Below are 15,849 nucleotides of genomic sequence, written 5' to 3' on the forward strand. Positions count from 1 at the left end.
ACCACATATAGTAATACATAGCACACGTACACACGTCATGGTACCACATATAGTAATACACAGCACACGTACACACGTCATGATACCACATATAGTAATACATAGCACACGTACACACATGATACCACATATAGTAATACACAGCACACGTACACACATCATGGTACCACATATAGTAATACACAGCACACATACACACGTCATGGTACCACATATAGTAATACACAACACACGTACATACTGTCAAAGTCAAAAATATTACATACAGAAATTATACAAAGTCCACGCGGATGAGTCGCTGTGCGTGCGAATATGCACAGCGTGCACAGCGATATATGGTAGTATACACACTCACACAGACACGCCACAAAGATATATTCAACACATTTCATACCCCACATAAATTAAACATGTCAAACACCAGAGATTATAATGTTTTAAATTATATAATGGAGTATAACATCATGTATATGTATTAATGGAACGGAATAAGATAAACATGTCATGCTTGGTGTCAAAATGATCAAGGGAATGAGCGTTTTAGTTTGATAGCGGTGATTAGATTGTAGCACATTGCAATGAGTAGTTATGATTGAATGTAGGAATATGAAGCCACATTCAATGACAACAAAGAACATTCCAAGGAAACCAGTGCCCAACCCCTATGATGTCTTCTTCAAGGCTGGACATTGCTTGCATATGAACTGACCAATAACACATCATGAATGAGAAAGTTCCCTACCCTGGACCAATAACAGAAGACTCAGTCTCAGACCTGTACTCCCCCAATATACATAGTATATAGGTGATTTGAGTGAGACAAGAAGTTCTGTTTTGCAAGGTTGCAGTTTCAGTTGCTGTTTGTTTTTGCTGAGAGAGAGAGAGAGATATGGAGCGGAGGGTGCATTGAGCAAATATGATGAAGTATGCCCACTGTAGCTGTGATGGATTCTTTTGTATCTATCTCCTTCTTGTGTAATTGTAACTTTATAAATGAATGATATATACTGTGCATGTGATATATTGTATACATATCCTTTTACTATCAAATATATACATCAATGAGCGTTGGAACTCAGACAATGTGTGCGTGTACTTGTTTTCTCTTAAGGGATGTAGTGTTTGCAACGTACAGCGCACTTTTATCGTACATAGTAATAAGATGTGCCTTGCGTCCGCAACATATATTAACGCTGGCATTTTAGATATTTATTAGAAATTAATCTGAAATTCACAACACGTCATGGTACCACATATAATAATACACAGCACACGTACACACATCATGGTACCACATATAGTAATACACAGCACACGTACACACGTCATGGTACCACATATAGTAATACACAGCACACGTACACACGTCATGACGCCACAGAATACACAGCACACGTCATGGTACCACATATAGTAACACACAGCACACGTACACACGTCACGGTACCACATATAGTAATACACAGCACACGTCATGGTACTACAGAATGGAACTTTGGTCTGCTTCTTCTTCTTCTTCGTGTTCTTGATTTAATGACTGTTTAGTACTGATATTTATGTTATGCTGTGAATAAAAGTATATAAATTATTCTGAGAGCTTTGTGTCTTCTCTTACCTTAGAGCTAAGTGGAACGGGATGTTCACAGTCCTCACATTTCCCGAGACTGGGTCAATAAGACATATCTGGTAAGTCTGCGGCTGCCAACCCTGACTGGTCACATTATTTAAACCCATGATCTTATAGCCAGGGTACAGCAATCTGAAAGAAGACAGAATGAGACATTGCCATTGTATGCGCTGTTCCAGCAGAGCCACATTACGTCATGAGCCTCTGTGACAGGAATACAATGGATCCTGACGTGTCATTGCGCAGACTGCAACAGGAGAAGCTCCAACAAGAACTAGCAAAAATCTGAATCTTTCTGCATGTAAAATAACAGGATACATTCTAATAGCTGTGCTATGTTATGAGGTACCACAAAGAAAGTAATTGTAAGCTCACGTGGCCCTCAGTAGTCATTGGAAGCTCTGAGAGTCCTATAGCTCCTCCAGAGTATCAACAGCCCCAGCTACAAAGAAGGGCTCCTGCCACGCAGGCTACATGTATGTAGAGAATGGTTTCCGGACACATGGTAACTACACCTACTGCGTCACACGAGGCTATGCCTTGTTATATGCGAGCTCTGATCCACTACAGTCACATGAGGCTATGCCTTGTTCTATGCGAGCTCTAATCCACTACAGTCACATGAGGCTATGCCTTGTTATATGCGAGTTCTGATCCACTACAGTCACATGAGGCTATGCCTTGTTATATGCGAGCTCTGATCCACTACAGTCACATGAGGCTATGCCTTGTTATATGCGAGTTCTGATCCACTACAGTCACATGAGGCTATGCCTTGTTATATGCAAGCTCTAATCCACTACAGTCACATGAGGCTATGCCTTGTTATATGCGAGCTCTGATCCACTACAGTCACATGAGGCTATGCCTTGTTATATGCGAGCTCTGATCCACTACAGTCACATGAGGCTATGCCTTGTTATATGCGAGCTCTGATCCACTACAGTCACATGGGGCTATGCCTTGTTATATGCGAGCTCTGATCCACTACAGTCACATGAGGCTATGCCTTGTTATATGCGAGCTCTAATCCACTACAGTCACATGAGACTATGCCTTGTTATATGCGAGCTCTGATCCACTACAGTCACATGAGGCTATGCCTTGTTCTATGCGAGCTCTAATCCACTACAGTCACATGAGACTATGCCTTGTTATATGCGAGCTCTGATCCACTACAGTCACATGAGGCTATGCCTTGTTATATGCGAGTTCTGATCCACTACAGTCACATGAGGCTATGCCTTGTTATATGCGAGCTCTGATCCACTACAGTCACATGAGGCTATGCCTTGTTATATGCGAGCTCTAATCCACTACAGTCACATGAAGCTATGCCTTGTTCTATGCGAGCTCTGATCCACTACAGTCACATGAGGCTATGCCTTGTTATATGCGAGCTCTGATCCACTACAGTCACATGAGGCTATGCCTTGTTCTATGCGAGTTTTAATCCACTACAGTCACATGAGGCTATGCCTTGTTCTATGCGAGCTCTGATCCACTGCAGTCACATGAGGCTATGCCTTGTTATATGCGAGCTCTGATCCACTACAGTCACATGAGGCTATGCCTTGTTATATGCGAGCTCTGGTCCACTACAGTCACATGAGGCTATGCCTTGTTCTATGCGAGCTCTGGTCCACTACAGTCACATGAGGCTATGCCTTGTTCTATGCGAGTTTTAATCCACTACAGTCACATGAGGCTATGCCTTGTTCTATGCGAGCTCTGATCCACTGCAGTCACATGAGGCTATGCCTTGTTATATGCGAGCTCTGATCCACTACAGTCACATGAGGCTATGCCTTGTTATATGCGAGCTCTGATCCACTACAGTCACATGGGGCTATGCCTTGTTATATGCGAGTTCTAATCCACTACAGTCACATGAGGCTATGCCTTGTTATATGCGAGCTCTGATCCACTACAGTCACATGGGGCTATGCCTTGTTATATGCGAGCTCTGATCCACTACAGTCACATGGGGCTATACCTTGTTATATGCGAGCTCTGATCCACTACAGTCACATGAGGCTATGCCTTGTTATATGCAAGCTCTGATCCACTACAGTCACATGGGGCTATGCCTTGTTATATACGAGCTCTGATCCACTACAGTCACATGAGGCTATGCCTTGTTCTATGCGAGCTCTGATCCACTGCAGTCACATGGGGCTATGCCTTGTTATATGCGAGTTCTAATCCACTACAGTCACATGAGGCTATGCCTTGTTATATGCGAGCTCTGATCCACTACAGTCACATGGGGCTATGCCTTGTTATATGCGAGCTCTGATCCACTACAGTCACATGAGGCTATGCCTTGTTATATGCGAGTTCTGATCCACTACAGTCACATGAGGCTATGCCTTGTTATATGCAAGCTCTAATCCACTACAGTCACATGAGGCTATGCCTTGTTATATGCGAGCTCTGATCCACTACAGTCACATGAGGCTATGCCTTGTTATATGCGAGCTCTGATCCACTACAGTCACATGAGGCTATGCCTTGTTATATGCGAGCTCTGATCCACTACAGTCACATGGGGCTATGCCTTGTTATATGCGAGCTCTGATCCACTACAGTCACATGAGGCTATGCCTTGTTATATGCGAGCTCTAATCCACTACAGTCACATGAGACTATGCCTTGTTATATGCGAGCTCTGATCCACTACAGTCACATGAGGCTATGCCTTGTTCTATGCGAGCTCTAATCCACTACAGTCACATGAGACTATGCCTTGTTATATGCGAGCTCTGATCCACTACAGTCACATGAGGCTATGACTTGTTATATGCGAGCTCTGATCCACTACAGTCACATGAGGCTATGCCTTGTTATATGCGAGTTCTGATCCACTACAGTCACATGAGGCTATGCCTTGTTATATGCGAGCTCTGATCCACTACAGTCACACGAGGCTATGCTTTGTTATATGCGAGCTCTAATCCACTACAGTCACATGAAGCTATGCCTTGTTCTATGCGAGCTCTAATCCACTACAGTCACATGAGGCTATGCCTTGTTATATGCGAGCTCTGATCCACTACAGTCACATGAGGCTATGCCTTGTTCTATGCGAGTTTTAATCCACTACAGTCACATGAGGCTATGCCTTGTTCTATGCGAGCTCTGATCCACTGCAGTCACATGAGGCTATGCCTTGTTATATGCGAGCTCTGATCCACTACAGTCACATGAGGCTATGCCTTGTTATATGCGAGCTCTGGTCCACTACAGTCACATGAGGCTATGCCTTGTTATATGCGAGCTCTGGTCCACTACAGTCACATGAGGCTATGCCTTGTTCTATGCGAGTTTTAATCCACTACAGTCACATGAGGCTATGCCTTGTTCTATGCGAGTTTTAATCCACTACAGTCACATGAGGCTATGCCTTGTTCTATGCGAGCTCTGATCCACTGCAGTCACATGAGGCTATGCCTTGTTATATGCGAGCTCTGATCCACTACAGTCACATGAGGCTATGCCTTGTTATATGCGAGCTCTGGTCCACTACAGTCACATGAGGCTATGCCTTGTTATATGCGAGCTCTGGTCCACTACAGTCACATGAGGCTATGCCTTGTTCTATGCGAGTTTTAATCCACTACAGTCACATGTGGCTATGCCTTGTTCTATGCGAGCTCTGATCCACTGCAGTCACATGAGGCTATGCCTTGTTATATGCGAGCTCTGATCCACTACAGTCACATGAGGCTATGCCTTGTTCTATGCGAGCTCTGATCCACTACAGTCACATGAGGCTATGCCTTGTTATATGCGAGCTCTGATCCACTACAGTCACATGGGGCTATGCCTTGTTATATGCGAGTTCTAATCCACTACAGTCACATGAGGCTATGCCTTGTTATATGCGAGCTCTGATCCACTACAGTCACATGGGGCTATGCCTTGTTATATGCGAGCTCTGATCCACTACAGTCACATGGGGCTATACCTTGTTATATGCGAGCTCTGATCCACTACAGTCACATGGGGCTATACCTTGTTATATGCGAGCTCTGATCCACTACAGTCACATGAGGCTATGCCTTGTTATATGCGAGCTCTGATCCACTACAGTCACATGGGGCTATGCCTTGTTATATACGAGCTCTGATCCACTACAGTCACATGAGGCTATGCCTTGTTCTATGCGAGCTCTGATCCACTGCAGTCACATGGGGCTATGCCTTGTTATATGCGAGTTCTAATCCACTACAGTCACATGAGGCTATGCCTTGTTATATGCGAGTTCTGATCCACTACAGTCACATGAGGCTATGCCTTGTTATATGCGAGCTCTGATCCACTACAGTCACATGAGGCTATGCCTTGTTATATGCGAGCTCTAATCCACTACAGTCACATGAAGCTATGCCTTGTTCTATGCGAGCTCTAATCCACTACAGTCACATGAGGCTATGCCTTGTTATATGCGAGCTCTGATCCACTACAGTCACATGAGGCTATGCCTTGTTCTATGCGAGTTTTAATCCACTACAGTCACATGAGGCTATGCCTTGTTCTATGCGAGCTCTGATCCACTGCAGTCACATGAGGCTATGCCTTGTTATATGCGAGCTCTGATCCACTACAGTCACATGAGGCTATGCCTTGTTATATGCGAGCTCTGGTCCACTACAGTCACATGAGGCTATGCCTTGTTATATGCGAGCTCTGGTCCACTACAGTCACATGAGGCTATGCCTTGTTCTATGCGAGTTTTAATCCACTACAGTCACATATGGCTATGCCTTGTTCTATGCGAGCTCTGATCCACTGCAGTCACATGAGGCTATGCCTTGTTATATGCGAGCTCTGATCCACTACAGTCACATGAGGCTATGCCTTGTTCTATGCGAGCTCTGATCCACTACAGTCACATGAGGCTATGCCTTGTTCTATGCGAGCTCTGATCCACTACAGTCACATGGGGCTATGCCTTGTTATATGCGAGCTCTGATCCACTACAGTCACATGAGGCTATGCCTTGTTATATGCGAGCTCTGATCCACTACAGTCACATGAGGCTATGCCTTGTTCTATGCGAGCTCTGATCCACTACAGTCACATGAGGCTATGCCTTGTTCTATGCGAGCTCTGATCCACTACAGTCACATGAGGCTATGCCTTGTTATATGCGAGCTCTGATCCACTGCTGTCACATGAGGCTATGCCTTGTTATATGCGAGCTCTGATCCACTGCAGTCACATGAGGCTATGCCTTGTTATATGCGAGCTCTGATCCACAGCAGTCACATGGGGCTATGCCTTGTTATATGCGAGCTCTGATCCACTACAGTCACATGAGGCTATGCCTTGTTATATGCGAGCTCTGATCCACTGCAGTCACATGAGGCTATGCCTTGTTATATGCGAGCTCTGATCCACTGCAGTCACATGAGGCTATGCCTTGTTCTATGCGAGCTCTGATCCACTACAGTCACATGAGGCTATGCCTTGTTATATGCGAGCTCTGATCCACTACAGTCACATGAGACTATGCCTTGTTCTATGCGAGCTCTAATCCACTACAGTCACATGAGGCTATGCCTTGTTATATGCGAGCTCTGATCCACTACAGTCACATGAGGCTATGCCTTGTTATATGCGAGCTCTAATCCACTACAGTCACATGAGGCTATGCCTTGTTATATGCGAGCTCTGATCCACTACAGTCACATGAGGCTATGCCTTGTTATATGCGAGCTCTGATCCACTACAGTCACATGAGGCTATGCCTTGTTATATGCGAGCTCTAATCCACTACAGTCACATGAGGCTATGCCTTGCTATATGCGAGCTCTAATCCACTACAGTCACATGAGGCTATGCCTTGCTATATGCGAGCTCTGATCCACTGCAGTCACATGAGGCTATGCCTTGTTATATGCGAGCTCTGATCCACTACAGTCACATGAGGCTATGCCTTGTTATATGCAAGCTCTGATCCACTACAGTCACATGGGGCTATGCCTTGTTATATACGAGCTCTGATCCACTACAGTCACATGAGGCTATGCCTTGTTCTATGCAAGCTCTGATCCACTGCAGTCACATGGGGCTATGCCTTGTTATATGCGAGTTCTAATCCACTACAGTCACATGAGGCTATGCCTTGTTATATGCGAGCTCTGATCCACTACAGTCACATGGGGCTATGCCTTGTTATATGCGAGTTCTAATCCACTACAGTCACATGAGGCTATGCCTTGTTATATGCGAGCTCTGATCCACTACAGTCACATGAGGCTATGCCTTGTTATATGCGAGCTCTGATCCACTACAGTCACATGAGGCTATGCCTTGTTCTATGCGAGCTCTGATCCACTACAGTCACATGAGGCTATGCCTTGTTCTATGCGAGCTCTGATCCACTACAGTCACATGAGGCTATGCCTTGTTCTATGCGAGCTCTGATCCACTACAGTCACATGGGGCTATGCCTTGTTATATGCGAGCTCTGATCCACTACAGTCACATGAGGCTATGCCTTGTTATATGCGAGCTCTGATCCACTACAGTCACATGAGGCTATGCCTTGTTCTATGCGAGCTCTGATCCACTACAGTCACATGAGGCTATGCCTTGTTCTATGCGAGCTCTGATCCACTACAGTCACATGAGGCTATGCCTTGTTATATGCGAGCTCTGATCCACTGCTGTCACATGAGGCTATGCCTTGTTATATGCGAGCTCTGATCCACTGCAGTCACATGAGGCTATGCCTTGTTATATGCGAGCTCTGATCCACTGCAGTCACATGGGGCTATGCCTTGTTATATGCGAGCTCTGATCCACTACAGTCACATGAGGCTATGCCTTGTTATATGCGAGCTCTGATCCACTGCAGTCACATGAGGCTATGCCTTGTTATATGCGAGCTCTGATCCACTGCAGTCACATGAGGCTATGCCTTGTTCTATGCGAGCTCTGATCCACTACAGTCACATGAGGCTATGCCTTGTTATATGCGAGCTCTGATCCACTACAGTCACATGAGACTATGCCTTGTTCTATGCGAGCTCTAATCCACTACAGTCACATGAGGCTATGCCTTGTTATATGCGAGCTCTGATCCACTACAGTCACATGAGGCTATGCCTTGTTGTGACTGTAGTGGACCAGAGCTCGCATATAACAAGGCATAGCCTCATGTGACTGTAGTGGATCAGAGCTCGCATACATGAGGCTATGCCTTGTTATATGCGAGCTCTAATCCACTACAGTCACATGAGGCTATGCCTTGCTATATGCGAGCTCTAATCCACTACAGTCACATGAGGCTATGCCTTGTTATATGCGAGCTCTGATCCACTGCTGTCACATGAGGCTATGCCTTGTTATATGCGAGCTCTGATCCACTGCTGTCACATGAGGCTATGCCTTGTTATATGCGAGCTCTGATCCACTGCTGTCACATGAGGCTATGCCTTGTTATATGCGAGCTCTGATCCACTGCTGTCACATGAGGCTATGCCTTGTTATATGCGAGCTCTGATCCACTGCAGTCACATGAGGCTATGCCTTGTTATATGCGAGCTCTGATCCACTGCAGTCACATGGGGCTATGCCTTGTTATATGCGAGCTCTGATCCACTACAGTCACATGAGGCTATGCCTTGTTATATGCGAGCTCTGATCCACTGCAGTCACATGAGGCTATGCCTTGTTATATGCGAGCTCTGATCCACTGCAGTCACATGAGGCTATGCCTTGTTCTATGCGAGCTCTGATCCACTACAGTCACATGAGGCTATGCCTTGTTATATGCGAGCTCTGATCCACTGCAGTCACATGAGGCTATGCCTTGTTATATGCGAGCTCTGATCCACTGCAGTCACATGAGGCTATGCCTTGTTATATGCGAGCTCTGATCCACTACAGTCACATGAGACTATGCCTTGTTCTATGCGAGCTCTAATCCACTACAGTCACATGAGGCTATGCCTTGTTATATGCGAGCTCTGATCCACTACAGTCACATGAGGCTATGCCTTGTTATATGCGAGCTCTGATCCACTACAGTCACATGAGGCTATGCCTTGTTATATGCGAGCTCTAATCCACTACAGTCACATGAGGCTATGCCTTGTTCTATGCGAGCTCTGATCCACTACAGTCACATGAGGCTATGCCTTGCTATATGCGAGCTCTAATCCACTACAGTCACATGAGGCTATGCCTTGTTCTATGCGAGCTCTAATCCACTACAGTCACATGAGACTATGCCTTGTTATATGCGAGCTCTAATCCACTACAGTCACATGAGGCTATGCCTTGTTATATGCGAGCTCTAATCCACTACAGTCACATGAGGCTATGCCTTGTTATATGCGAGCTCTGATCCACTACAGTCACATGAGGCTATGCCTTGTTATATGCGAGCTCTGATCCACTACAGTCACATGAGGCTATGCCTTGTTATATGCGAGCTCTGATCCACTACAGTCACATGAGGCTATGCCTTGTTCTATGCGAGCTCTGATCCACTACAGTCACATGAGGCTATGCCTTGTTATATGCGAGCTCTAATCCACTACAGTCACATGAGGCTATGCCTTGTTATATGCGAGCTCTGATCCACTGCAGTCACATGAGGCTATGCCTTGTTATATGCGAGCTCTGATCCACTGCAGTCACATGAGGCTATGCCTTGTTATATGCGAGCTCTGATCCACTACAGTCACATGAGACTATGCCTTGTTCTATGCGAGCTCTAATCCACTACAGTCACATGAGGCTATGCCTTGTTATATGCGAGCTCTGATCCACTACAGTCACATGAGGCTATGCCTTGTTATATGCGAGCTCTGATCCACTACAGTCACATGAGGCTATGCCTTGTTATATGCGAGCTCTAATCCACTACAGTCACATGAGGCTATGCCTTGTTCTATGCGAGCTCTGATCCACTACAGTCACATGAGGCTATGCCTTGCTATATGCGAGCTCTAATCCACTACAGTCACATGAGGCTATGCCTTGTTCTATGCGAGCTCTAATCCACTACAGTCACATGAGACTATGCCTTGTTATATGCGAGCTCTAATCCACTACAGTCACATGAGGCTATGCCTTGTTATATGCGAGCTCTAATCCACTACAGTCACATGAGGCTATGCCTTGTTATATGCGAGCTCTAATCCACTACAGTCACATGAGGCTATGTCTTGTTATATGCGAGCTCTGATCCACTACAGTCACATGAGGCTATGCCTTGTTATATGCGAGCTCTAATCCACTACAGTCACATGAGGCTATGCCTTGTTATATGCGAGCTCTGATCCACTACAGTCACATGAGGCTATGCCTTGTTATATGCGAGCTCTGATCCACTACAGTCACATGAGGCTATGCCTTGTTATATGCGAGCTCTGATCCACTACAGTCACATGAGGCTATGCCTTGTTCTATGCGAGCTCTGATCCACTACAGTCACATGAGGCTATGCCTTGTTATATGCGAGCTCTGATCCACTACAGTCACATGGGGCTATGCCTTGTTATATGCGAGCTCTGATCCACTACAGTCACATGAGGCTATGCCTTGTTATATGCGAGCTCTGATCCACTACAGTCACATGAGGCTATGCCTTGTTATATGCGAGCTCTGATCCACTACAGTCACATGAGGCTATGCCTTGTTATATGCGAGCTCTGATCCACTACAGTCACATGAGGCTATGCCTTGTTATATGCGAGCTCTGATCCACTACAGTCACATGAGGCTATGCCTTGTTCTATGCGAGCTCTGATCCACTACAGTCACATGAGGCTATGCCTTGTTATATGCGAGCTCTGATCCACTACAGTCACATGGGGCTATGCCTTGTTATATGCGAGCTCTGATCCACTACAGTCACATGAGGCTATGCCTTGTTATATGCGAGCTCTGATCCACTACAGTCACATGGGGCTATGCCTTGTTATATGCGAGCTCTGATCCACTACAGTCACATGAGGCTATGCCTTGTTATATGCGAGCTCTAATCCACTACAGTCACATGAGGCTATGCCTTGTTCTATGCGAGCTCTGATCCACTACAGTCACATGAGGCTATGCCTTGCTATATGCGAGCTCTAATCCACTACAGTCACATGAGGCTATGCCTTGTTCTATGCGAGCTCTAATCCACTACAGTCACATGAGACTATGCCTTGTTATATGCGAGCTCTAATCCACTACAGTCACATGAGGCTATGCCTTGTTATATGCGAGCTCTAATCCACTACAGTCACATGAGGCTATGCCTTGTTATATGCGAGCTCTGATCCACTACAGTCACATGAGGCTATGCCTTGTTATATGCGAGCTCTGATCCACTACAGTCACATGAGGCTATGCCTTGTTATATGCGAGCTCTGATCCACTACAGTCACATGAGGCTATGCCTTGTTCTATGCGAGCTCTGATCCACTACAGTCACATGAGGCTATGCCTTGTTATATGCGAGCTCTAATCCACTACAGTCACATGAGGCTATGCCTTGTTATATGCGAGCTCTGATCCACTACAGTCACATGAGGCTATGTCTTGTTATATGCGAGCTCTGATCCACTACAGTCACATGAGGCTATGCCTTGTTATATGCGAGCTCTAATCCACTACAGTCACATGAGGCTATGCCTTGTTATATGCGAGCTCTGATCCACTACAGTCACATGGGGCTATGCCTTGTTATATGCGAGCTCTGATCCACTACAGTCACATGAGGCTATGCCTTGTTATATGCGAGCTCTGATCCACTACAGTCACATGAGGCTATGCCTTGTTATATGCGAGCTCTAATCCACTACAGTCACATGAGGCTATGCCTTGTTATATGCGAGCTCTGATCCACTACAGTCACATGAGGCTATGCCTTGTTATATGCGAGCTCTGATCCACTACAGTCACATGAGGCTATGCCTTGTTATATGCGAGCTCTGATCCACTACAGTCACATGAGGCTATGCCTTGTTCTATGCGAGCTCTGATCCACTACAGTCACATGAGGCTATGCCTTGTTATATGCGAGCTCTAATCCACTACAGTCACATGAGGCTATGCCTTGTTATATGCGAGCTCTGATCCACTACAGTCACATGAGGCTATGTCTTGTTATATGCGAGCTCTGATCCACTACAGTCACATGAGGCTATGCCTTGTTATATGCGAGCTCTAATCCACTACAGTCACATGAGGCTATGCCTTGTTATATGCGAGCTCTGATCCACTACAGTCACATGGGGCTATGCCTTGTTATATGCGAGCTCTGATCCACTACAGTCACATGAGGCTATGCCTTGTTATATGCGAGCTCTGATCCACTGCAGTTATACAGGACAGGGTCTTGTAAAAGATCAGAGCATATTAATAAGCACGTTATATACATCATATACGTATACAAACATTCCTCACCTGCAGTGTTTTCCCACATTGAAAGCCCCCACACGAGGTCCTTGCTGTGTGCTCCAGACCTCCAGAATACCCCGCCTGGGGGCATAAATGACCAGGAACTGAGCTACCCTGCAAGATCCATGTGTGTTTCCAAATGGAGACAAACGTCCTCTCTCTGACTCCCTCTCATGTGGGTCCTCTACTATCTGCATCCATCCAACCTGGGCATCCCGGTAACCTTCAACAGAACAGAAGAAATAATTAGTGCCCTCCCATTACTTATACTGGGCAGCTGATATACGGAACGTAGGCTGCACCTGACAGCGGCGTGGAAGAGAGGCGGGGGCAAGGAAACGTCTAACGCTGTCAGATATACACAACGGTCAGGCAGTAAGTCTCTTTGTATGGGCCTCATGTGGAGTTGGCTGTAGGCCCATACGCTCATTGTAAAATACACAAACCGGCAGGGCAATTGCCAACAAGGAAAAGTGTACGCCTCCATAGATTTGGGGTATTTGCAACTCTAAAGATACATACACACGATGTGCTCAAAATCTTCTAGTGTGTATGGCCGAGCGAAGAGTGCTGATGTGCGCTCCCGCATCATCACCAGCCGCCGCCGTCCGTCCGTTTGAGGGGAAAAAATTAATTTATTCCTGTGACCGGATGGCCCCGTATGAAAGCCCTCACCACTTTCGCGTCCGGTCCCCAGTACACAGAATGGATGTTTAGGTCACACGGGAGCCACATGGGGATTCCCGCAAACCGTCAGTAACCGCCTGTTACTGACTCCACCAAATGCGAAGTGGGCGGGTTTACACTGCCACCACCAAACTCCTAAACTGCCGTGGCGTTTGGAACCACGGTTCTGCTCTGTATGTGTTAACACGCTGCCTTACCACACCTGTGTGGTGCTGACGAATCCGCACTAGTCGCTTGACTAGGCCTCTGCAGGTAGCTGGTGGAAGGCGGAACTTGGAGACGCTGGTTACACCCTGTACAGCCAGAAAACGGAGCTAGGTTTCGCCTAGCCCAGCAGGTCACAAGATGAAGCGGTCTTCTGGAGGCAAATGATGTTTATTTGCAATAGTTCTAAAGAGAACCCGTCCCTATTGCTAGGGGCAACAGCATACAGCAAGATGTTACAGCAGAAAGTAGTTGGTATAACACAACTTGGAGCTCACAGGCCTCCTCTTTTTATATAGTTAAACCACAATACATGTCAGGGGTAGTTCACCCCCTGAGTCCTTTCCATCCAACCAGGGTTTCTTACAAAATATAAATAAATTACATTGTAAAAGGATATAAGTGCATGAAGCAATTTCCTCGTTCCTGTCACACACAATGTTTGGTGTCATTTAAACTTCATTCCTTACCACTTGGGACTTTACACTTCGCCATTGATATATTTTTCACATAGCTTCAAAATACGGTTTGCATTTGATTTCTCAAACAAATGTTCCTCATCCTTCCTGCATATACCATTCAGGATTCATATATCAATCAAACCAGCTACATAAATAAATACAGGTTCCAAACCCATACCAATCCATACCACTTTACATATGGGATAAGGAAATCCCCCGTGATTAACATCTTTCCCTGAGGAACTCACACTCACAGCCATTACCTGCTGTGCACTGCCCAACATCAAAAGGTTTTGTCATTCACACATCTGCTAGGAGGGGGGCAATTAGCAGAGGCGGGCTGGTCCGGGAGGCCACGCTACTGCCAAGGGTCACGGACCGGCCGCCACCTTCCACTACACCAGCGGTGGCCAACCCGCAGCTCTTTCTATCTCCGCAAGCTCAAGCGGCGCCTCCCGCTGCCCTAGTCTGCAGTGCCCGGCGCCGGCCCGTGAGCCAATCAGAGCGTGCGAACTGGCAGCCAATCAGGAGTCTTAGCTGCCGATCCGCGAATTCTGATTGGCTCACGGACCGGCGCCTAATTAGAGAGAATCAACGCCGCCGGAGAGTGGAGACTGAGGGGCAGGAGAGGCGCACGCTGCACTCTCCTCCCCTCACAAGCAGCAGACTGAGCAGCAGCGCGGCGGTGAGCAGCACTTCAGGAGGCGCAGTGTGGGAACATGTGCATCTTACCCTGGGGGCATATCTGGCACTGGGGGGACATGTGTATCTGGCACTGGGGGGACATGTGTATCTGGCACTGGGGGGACATGTGTATCTGGCACTGGGGGGACATGTGTATCTGGCACTGGGGGGACATGTGTATCTGGAACTGGGGGGACATGTGTATCTGGAACTGGGGGGACATGTGTATCTGGAACTGGGGGGACATGTGTATCTGGAACTGGGGGGACATGTGTATCTGGAACTGGGGGCATATCTGGCACTGGGGGGGACATGTGTATCTGGCACTGGGGGGACATGTGTATCTGGCACTGGGGGGACATGTGTATCTGGCACTGGGGGGACATGTGTATCTGGAACTGGGGGGACATGTGTATCTGGAACTAGGGGCATATCTGGCACTGGGGGGACATGTGTATCTGGCACTGGGGGGACATGTGTATCTGGCACTGGGGGGACATATGTATCTGGCACTGGGGGGACATGTGTATCTGGCACTGGGGGGACATGTGTATCTGGCACTGGAGGGACATGTGTATCTGGCACTGGAGGCATATCTGGCACTAGAGGGGACATGTGTATCTGGCACTGGGGGGACATGTGTATCTGGAACTGGGGGGACATGTGTATCTGGAACTGGGGGGACATGTGTATCTGGAACTGGGGGGACATGTGTATCTGGCACTGGGGGGACATGTGTATCTGGAACTAGGGGCATATCTGGCACTGGGGAGG

At 46.9% G+C, this 15,849-nt stretch overlaps 1 protein-coding gene across 2 annotated transcripts in view; it reads right to left on the reverse strand.

The window, feature by feature from the left end:
* Nucleotides 1–15,849, reverse strand: part of RAB3GAP2 (RAB3 GTPase activating non-catalytic protein subunit 2) — a 546,281-nt gene that overhangs the window by 252,028 nt on the left and 278,404 nt on the right. For both annotated transcript variants that reach the window (XM_063919133.1, XM_063919131.1), the window contains 2 exons: nucleotides 13,046–13,262; nucleotides 1,616–1,759 (listed from right to left, as the gene is read on the reverse strand). In XM_063919133.1, coding sequence (XP_063775203.1) covers nucleotides 1,616–1,759; nucleotides 13,046–13,262 — 361 coding nt within the window. The remainder of the gene's footprint in view (nucleotides 1–1,615; nucleotides 1,760–13,045; nucleotides 13,263–15,849) is intronic.

Source organism: Pseudophryne corroboree, chromosome 4 (assembly GCF_028390025.1).
Source record: "Pseudophryne corroboree isolate aPseCor3 chromosome 4, aPseCor3.hap2, whole genome shotgun sequence".
Taxonomy (NCBI): domain Eukaryota; kingdom Metazoa; phylum Chordata; class Amphibia; order Anura; family Myobatrachidae; genus Pseudophryne; species Pseudophryne corroboree.